The sequence below is a fragment of the Habropoda laboriosa genome, unplaced genomic scaffold, assembly GCF_001263275.1.
Source record: "Habropoda laboriosa isolate 0110345459 unplaced genomic scaffold, ASM126327v1 scaffold15, whole genome shotgun sequence".
NCBI lineage: Eukaryota > Metazoa > Arthropoda > Insecta > Hymenoptera > Apidae > Habropoda > Habropoda laboriosa.
In genome coordinates this window covers 2,166,213-2,175,185 of record NW_017100141.1, presented here as the reverse complement: position 1 = coordinate 2,175,185, position 8,973 = coordinate 2,166,213, and the positions used below count along the sequence as shown (strand labels likewise).

At 41.4% G+C, this 8,973-nt stretch overlaps 1 protein-coding gene across 1 annotated transcript in view; it reads right to left on the bottom strand.

Annotated features, from left to right (window-relative positions):
* Positions 1–4,297: 4,297 nt before the first annotated feature.
* LOC108570809 overlaps positions 4,298–8,973 on the bottom strand; it is a 9,131-nt gene continuing 4,455 nt past the window's right edge. Inside the window, 2 exon segments of the mRNA XM_017932720.1 lie at positions 4,298–4,349; positions 4,351–4,517. Of these exon segments, the coding sequence (XP_017788209.1) occupies positions 4,298–4,349; positions 4,351–4,517 (219 nt within the window).

Below are 8,973 nucleotides of genomic sequence, written 5' to 3'. Positions count from 1 at the left end.
GTGTACGACTGCGTGAGCCTGTGGATCGAGCTTAAATGTTTTCGCGAGCACCGATGAAAATCCGCCAAATGCGTCTCGATGATCTCCGTGGGGTGTATTTACGTTTCGTTCGGCAGATGCTATAACTCTTCGGGTTACATTTGTCGGTGATGCTGAGGTGATTTTAATTCTGGTAGTTTCGGACATGTGGGGCTGTGTGAGCTGATTTGTATGCGGTTGGAAATTTGGGAAATGTGACTTTGATAGGTCGTGAAATTTAGGGAGGTTTCCAGAGATGGAGGAGGGTTGTCAGGAGTTTGGAAATTCTGGGGATTCGTGGAAAATTGGCAAGATTTTTAATATTGGGAATTTTGGGAAATTCTGGAATTGAGAGTTTGGGAAATTTGTCGAGTCCAAAAATTTGGGAATTCTGTAATTGATGGAGCTTTGGAGAGATGGACGAGTGATATGAGAAGTTTGAAAATTTGGAAGATTTCTAATATTGAGAATTGGGGAATTTTGGGAAATTCTGGAATTGAGAGTTTGGGAAATTTGGGAATTCTGAAATCGATGGAACTTCGGAGAGATGGACGAGTGTAATTGATGGAGCTTTGGAGAGATGGACGAGTGATATGAGAAGTTTAAAATTTTGAAAGATTTCTAATATTGAGAATTCTGGAATCTTGAAAAATCTAGAACTGTGAAATGGAAAAATTGGAAAATTCTCTTCTGGAAAATGAAGAACATTTCGTGGAACTCTTACGTATTAGATAAATACGATATACAGTTTCAATATCCCACGGATCGATGGAATTCAAGATAGCTGAGGGAGTTTGAAGTGCTTAAGTATACAGTTTGTTGCATAAAACGGAGAAAACCTTTGGGTACGAGTAACGAGACCTATTCAATTACGGCGCACATTGTGCCAGCTTTTTATGTACGCGCTTCGAGCAGCTTCTCGAAATCCATTTACAGGTTAAATTGAATAACCTGTACTTTACCTCTGACAAAGTGTTTCAATTACCAGGCATAACAAAATCCATGGGTAATATCAACCTAAACCCCGTTCCATCCTCTTCCATGGGACGGTCGCCATCGATGCCGCACCACAGAGACTTCCGGCAATTACAACGATCCGCACCAACCAAACACAGGAACTTCCAACCCTTTCCAATCAAACGCTTTTTCTACCTTTGCAAATTTCTTCCTAGAAGATTTCCCCTCAATTTCAATTTCCACACAAAAAATCTCCTCCAGAACAATAGAAAAACCTGTATCCTCTATACGTTCTGCATCCTCAATTTTGAGAACTCTGTTTACCTCTTCAACGTTGACTTTGAAACACAAAAAACAAAAAAATATGTGTCAAATATTTTTTAAAAAACTATACAATACATAAGTTTCATAAAAATCGACGATTTACTCTCGAAGATTCTTCCTCGGTGATATATAAGAGGGTAGAGTGATAAATGACACGAATTTGTAAATAACACATCGCTGAATGAATTTCTACATATTCCTATTGGATTTTCACATTTCCACAAATGCTAATAATCGTCTAGGAATACTAATGACCCCGAAGAATCTGTGAAACCTGCTCGAGCTTCCCACTCGACGCATCCCCGGTACTCATTAGACCCGAGCAGCGATATTTAAATGTCAATTTAAATACCAGTCGCTTTAGATATCCCGTGAAATGGTAGAAAACGGTACCGCTGTCTGCGGAGGGCAAACGACACGGCGAGCGATTTTCTAGCTCGTCGTCTTCGGAGATCTTCTTATTTAAAATCGTTCTCGATCGTTACGACTGGTTGGAACGTGTAATACGATTTCGTTTCACTTGTGTCTGGTTCGTTTACCCAGGGCGATCGCCACGGGAGAAAATTAATAACCAGTGGTTCGAATAACTGGATTCCACGGCGAATCCACAGGCTGAACTAGACGAGTATAATCCGAGAGATCCGTAAGAGGAGACGGCGACGACGACGGCGATAGTGTGTTCCGATGGGGAACCACACGGCTGTGTGTTGGATTATACGGCGCGTCGAACGGCCGCGGGCAAAAAGTGGTAGCGGCCAGTTTTGTCAGCCACGCTTCGATTGGCAAGTTGACGTTAAACAGCCGCCGCCGAGATGAACGATAGTGACAATTCTAATTAAGCGGCTAGCCGATTGAGTCGGACCGTATTAATTACCCGACGTACCCCGCGGCACGTGCCGCCTACTTTTTACCCCCACTCCTACTGTTCGGTGTTTCTCGTCGTCCGCCATTTTGGTGAACTAGTGGTTTGTGTTTGAGGTGGGATTGGGAATTGTTTTGGGAATGAGGAATTTTGAGGTTTGGATATTTTGAGATGGAGAGATTTTTGAAAGAGGCTCTAAACTTTGAGAATTCTAAATTTCGAGGGTTCGAAGAGTGGGGATTTTATGATTTGAGAATTCTAAACTTTGAGGATTTGAGGCGTGAGAGTTCCAAGATTTGAGAATTCTAAACTTTGAGGATTTGAGGCGTGAGAGTTCTAAGCTTTGAGTCTCTAAACTTTGAGGATTTGAGGCGTGAGAGTTTTAAGATTTGAGAATTCTAAACTTTGAGGATTTGAGGCGTGAGAGTTCCAAGATTTGAGAATTCTAAACTTTGAGGATTTGAGGCGTGAGAGTTCTAAGCTTTGAGTCTCTAAACTTTGAGGATTCAAAGAGTGAGGATTCTAAATTTTGAGTATCCGAAGCGTGGGAATTCTAAAGATTTGAGACTCTAAACTTTGAGAGTTCGAAGCGTGAAAATTCTAAAGTTTGAGACCTTCAGTTTTTAGGATTCGAACCGTTGGGGTTCTAAAATTTGAGAATTCTACATTTTGAGAATTTGATGCATGAGAATTCTAAGATTGGAGACCTCAAACTTTGAGAATTCAAAGCGAGAAAATTCCAAGATTTCGGACTCTAATCTTTGAGAATTCGAAGCGTGAGAATTCTAAAAATTTGAGACTTTAAACTTCGAGGGTTCGAAGCGCGAGAATTCCAAAAGTTTGAAAATCACGAGGTCTGAATTTCCAGAGCCCCGGAATTCCAAGCTTTCTAAATTTCAATTTCCCAAAGTTCCTCTAACTTAGTACACCAAATCTCCAAAATTTCAGGATCTCCACACAGTCAAAAATTCCCCCGTCCACAAAATTAAATTAAAAATTCTCTCCATCTGCTGCATCTACGAATAAAAAAAATTTCCCTCGTCTTCCAGGGGACCTGAAGAGGCGACACTCTTGGAGCAGCGAGGTCGACTATCAACCTGCGGAAACGGAAGGCGTAGCGACTCCAGGAGGAGATCCCGGTGTCTCATCCTCGGACGAGGAAGACAGAGGCTCGTACAAGGTACTCTACCCACCAACCACCGTCGTTTTCTAATCGCAACCCTGAAAATCTCCACGTTTGAACACCTGTGCATACACTATATACAACGGTACAACATATACAACACCTGAATTGCGAACACGCACACATAGAAAACAATGTTCCCTTTGTTCCACGAAATCACGACTCCTTGTATCCCGTTTCGCCAAGTAATTAAGTGGCTCGAGGCGTGTACTTGCTTCAAATGGAATTACCCTCCCCTGCCCTCCCCACCTTAATCGCGAAACTTCTTCGAGGCATTTTTGCCACGATGCACGGGAATCAGTCGATTGAAACGGGAACACCGATAATTGGCTTTTATGTGGCTCGAAACGTGGATCGAATTAGCGATCTTTCGAGAGCCGGATTTAATTATTGTACGCACGATCATGGGGCCTTGCGTAATTGATACGCGTGCGCGCGGAATAGCAATTCCCTCTGGTTCTTTTTTATTCGCGATTGTGAGAAAAGGGTTGTCCTAATGTTGCGCGAAATTCCGTTCAAAAATATTTCATTTTTTTTTCTTCGAATCATACTTAAAAAATTCATCATAAATGATTTATTCAAATTGTCAATTTTTCCCCTCGAAATTTAAATTTCTCAAACTTTTCATTTTTCTCCTCTGGGAAAATGATCTTCGGCGATTAAATAGTCAATTTTTTCCCCTCGAATTTAAATTTCTCAAATTTTTCACTTTTCTCCGCTGGAAAAATGATCTTCAGTGCAAAAATTCCCATTTTATCGAAAAATTTTGAAGAAACGCGGTTCCAAATTTTTAGCATAAAAGAGGGATCACGGGTTATAGTGTTCATCGTCGGCACCGTTACACTTGGAAGTTGAAAGATGCGCTAGGGATGCATTGTCCCTGGAAGTTGAACGTGGCGCACCGCGATTTCTGCAGTTGCAGAGTTGTCGTTAAAGCACCGCCGCCTCAGGTTTTACGGTCCGCGTTGTCTGGCCGCAGTAGTAAAAGGAAATGCACCGTTGCACCGCGGCCGTTACGCATGGGCCGTCTCGCGCGCAATGATCCGCTCGTGCATATAAAACGTAATTTTGGTTAAACGCCCTGCGCTCGTTCCGTATGAACCCCTTCGCGTTCCCACAATTTTCATGGGAAAAGTGCCTCTCACCACTGCACGCTTTTTTGCCCAGGTAACCCTGGCGGTTTTGTGTTTTGCCATTCAGTCCTCGTAAAATTCTCATCCTACTGCTTTTTTCATAAATACAACATGATCTCTTGGTTTTCGTTCCATTTTTTCCCTTCGTGGTAAAGCTATACTTCGACGACTCAAATCAGTCTGGTGCTTCGTCGACTAAATATTATTATTTGCTAGAAACAACGCTCTATTTTGTCAACTAGAAACAACCTGCTTGTTCGTTAAATGAAAAGAACTCATACTTCAGTAATTGAAACCAATGTTCTACTTTATCAACAGAGAGCAATGTTGTATTGGCTTATTTGCGAGAAACAACACTCTACTTTATCAACTAGAAACAACGTACTTCCTCGTCAATTAACAACCAACACATACTTTATTTTCGTGCTTCATCGATTGAAACCAATCGTCTTCTTCATGAGCAAAAGTAGTGTTGTCTATTATCTGCTAGAAACAACCTCCTTCCTCGTTGACTGAAAACGAACCCATATTGAACTTCACCACCTGAAATCAATATCTTACTTCGCTAACTAAAACCACTGTTGTACTTTACCAACAAAAACTACTGTTGTATATTATCTACCAAAAACAACAGTGCGTTTCATCAACTAGAACCAACCTTGCACATCATTTGATACAAACAACCCTCCATTTCACCAACCAGAAACCACTACAAATTTCACCAACTAAAACCAACCTTGCACTTCACCACTTAAAAACAACATCACAAATCATCTCCCAAAAACAACCCTCTACTTCGCCAACAAGAAACAACACCAAAAACCCGTCCCATACTTCACCACGCAATATCAATCTCATACTTCACCAACCGGAGGCGATCGAATAAAACGCGGCAACACGAAACCGACAACTTCTCTCCACAGAAGAACCGATCGACGAATCGTGTCGGAATCTCCACCGCGCCGCAAAGAAGCTACCCCGTGCACGCCGAAAAATTCCGTTCCAAATAAAGAGGCTGACACGCGTGTGTACGGGGTGGCTTGCGTTTACTTTTTCCCTTCGATTCTTCGCGGGATCGTTTAACCATGCCTATCCTCCAGCAACGGTTTCCAGCAAGCTAGTTCGCGGCGTGGCTCGCGTGGCCGCGTAGAAAACCGCGGCGGGAAGAAGGAAGGACGTAAACGGCTCGCTCGTTACACGTTGCTCGTCTAAAAATATCGCCGTGAAACTTGCCTCGAACTTCTGACGCGATTTTCTCTCCGCAAATCTTTCCTGCCGCTTCTCTCTCTCTCCGATCTCTCTTTCGCTGTTTCTGCGTGGCAGAAAGGGGCAAACGGTCGGTTCTTAGAAAACCAGAGAGAGGATCTCCAGCACGCGAAATACGAGCAGATGCTTGGAGGTTTATGTAGATGCTTTGTCGGTACTGTGCTGCTTCTTGGAATTGTATGGACGAGGGTTATACTGTGGGAGGATTGATCGACGATTGACTGATCGCCTCGTAGACTGTGGAGTTTTAAAGGGAACGCTGATTGTACCCTTGGTGGGACGTTAGTGGTCGCTTTGGTGCCTCGGTTTTTCACGCTTCTAGCAGGGAAATCGCGTGTTTTAAGCGCTACCAGGTTTCTTTTTAGAAGAGAGTTGGTTGATGGATAGGCTTGAAGGATAGAAGGTGGTTTCTTTGCGGTAGAAGCGGTTGAAGAACTTCTCTGTGCTCGCTGCGGAGGATTTATGGACGATGGGCTACAGTTTTGAGGGATTGAACGAAGAGATGTTCAGCGGCGTGAGGAAGCAGGTGAAAGAAATGATTGGACCACGTTGGGGTAAATTTGGTATGAGGTAACCGAGAGAAATCGCGCGATTTTCGGTGGAAAGCAATCAACCGTTAGGCAATCGATGGATTTTATGTTGATGAGCAAGTTAAAATTTCCGTCAAATTGAAAGTAATTCAGGCTTACTTACCGTTTACTTTTAATGAAGAAAACAACCGTGATCTTTTTGATTACCTGATAATACAGAACCAGGGAAAAAGAATAAAAAGTGTAAACATAGGGTGCAGTAAATGAATCAAAATTCTCGATTAAAGTAATCCCTTTAATTTCGCACAATTCACGCTAAAATTTTTCAAAAACCAATATTTTCAGTGTACAATATTTTTGAAAACGTTTTCAGACTCCTCCTCTTTTGCATACTTTTCACCATAACTAAAAACTAATACGTCCATCTAAAAATATCGTAAAGACTCGTAAATTTTTCCTCGAGAAACTCCACTTCATCTTAGCCGGAAAGGTGGGAAAAAATTCGAGAGAAGGTAGAAGAGCTGAAAGTCGTCTTTATTGATAGCACATCAGGCTGTACACGTAGAACACCTAACAGCCTCGTGTCCTTCATTAACCATCTCTCCGGGAAAGGTGGAAAAATTGGCGTGGCGCGTTCACCGGAGGACAACGACACGTTCCAGGCGTAGAATATGACGTAATAAATGCATCATAGCTTGGTTCACCATTTGGTCCCAGAATTACACGACGTATCGTGTGACAGGGTTTTAAATCAAAAGCGAGCACCGTCGGAGGTTACGAGCGTTAATTGCTAGACTTAGCGTCTACGTCCTCGAAAGGGACTTTATTGCACCGGAAAATCAGCGATGGTACCGTTAGCAAAGGCATACGCGACGAGTACCATCTGCGTGGCACCAGCAAAGAGCATAAACGTGTAAATGGCTGATAATAATCCGGGCTCTTTCTCCCCCCTCCCTCCTTCACCCTTTTAAGAAAGAGGAACAACCACGCGTGGCGTTTATCCTTACGGGATAGTTTTACGAGCCGGTAGGACCATTCTCTTCTCATTCTGGGCACCAACTTACCGGCGTGCCGATAAATATTGCTCTCTGTTTGTCGTCCATTTGCAGGGATGATTGTGGAGACTTTCAAGTCGGGGAAGCGTGACAAAGGTGTGGGACCACGGAGAATTTTTTGAGAAATGATTTTTAAGAGAGAATTCCTCGGGAGAGTTGAAATTGAATTGGAAAAATTTCGCGTTGAAGAGATGAATTTGCGTGCTTAACCCTTTCGCGACGAGGAAGTGACAAAGGTGTGGGACCATGGAGAATTTTTTGAGAAATGATTTTTAAGAGAGAATTCCTCGGGAGAGTTGAAATTGAATTGGAAAAATTTCGCGATGAAGAGATGAATTTGCGTGCTTAACCCTTTCGCTTCAAAGAAGTGTGACAAAAGTGAACCACTGTGCGCTGCAGAAAACGTGGGAATTTTTGGAGAAGTTATTTTGAGAGGGAGAGTTCCTCGGGAGAGTTGAAATTGAATTGGAAAAATTTCGCGTTGAAGAGATGAATTTGCGTGCTTGACCCTTTCGCGACGAGGAAGTGACAAAGGTGTGGGACCATGGAGAATTTTTTGAAAAATGATTTTTAGGAGAGAATTCCTCGGGAGAGTTGAAATTGAATTGGAAAATTTCGCGTTGAAGATTAACCCTTTCGCCTCGAGAAAGTGACAAAAGTGTGAAAACACTGTGCGCTGGAGAAAACGTGGGAATTTTTTGAGAATTAATTTTGAAAGAGAATTCCTCGAGAGAATTAAAGTTAAATTAAAAAATTCCTCATTAAAAAGACAAATTTGCAAGCTTAACCCTTTCGCTTCGAGAAAGTGTGAAAACACTGTGCGCTGGAGAAAACGTGGGAATTTTTTGGGAAATTAATTCAAGAGAGAGAATTCAAATTAAATTAGAAAATTCCTCGCTAAAACGACGAATTAAGACAGAGAATTCTTTAGCAGAGAAATATTACAATTTTCAGTGTTTATTTTTAGAATTAGTTTCGAATCGATGGAAAAATTGTTTTTGCAAATTTAATAGGGACTCGGTGTAAGTGGATGGTTTCAAAGTGGACGTTTAACGTTCGATTTTACGGTGTTCATTAATTGAGGAAGCAGTTGTTGCGAAAGGTTCGATAAGAAGATAGTAAGATGGTATTAGAAATTCAGGGGAACACTTGAGAGTGTTTCAGAGCTAGATATAACTCTGGGGAAAGTTTTATTCGTCGAATGAAATCGTAAAACTCGACGATCAGTTGCTTTTTCTCGAATTCTCTCGATCTCCCTGATAATCTAAAACCGTCGTAAATAGTATTCAAATATCCTGTGTCTCTTCTCATTTACATCTCTCATTTTATCTGTAATCCTACGGTACATTTATTTTATTTCATAAATCAACTTGACCCCTTGACGTATGATTTCCTTTCCTGACTATGTATCTTCACCATTTTAGTACAATATTAAAAAAGAAAATCTAACGTATTGCAGATTAATTAAGTCTACTAATCTTCAGTTTTGTGAATTATAAAATTAGAATTAAACTTAATTTTTTAATTTTTCTCCTGATCAATTTTCAATTCCCATCAAAATTCTCTTAACAGCGTTCACTTCTCAACCATAAATTCGTCATTTCCAGTTTACAATAAAAAATAAATAAAAATTGTAATTACTTAC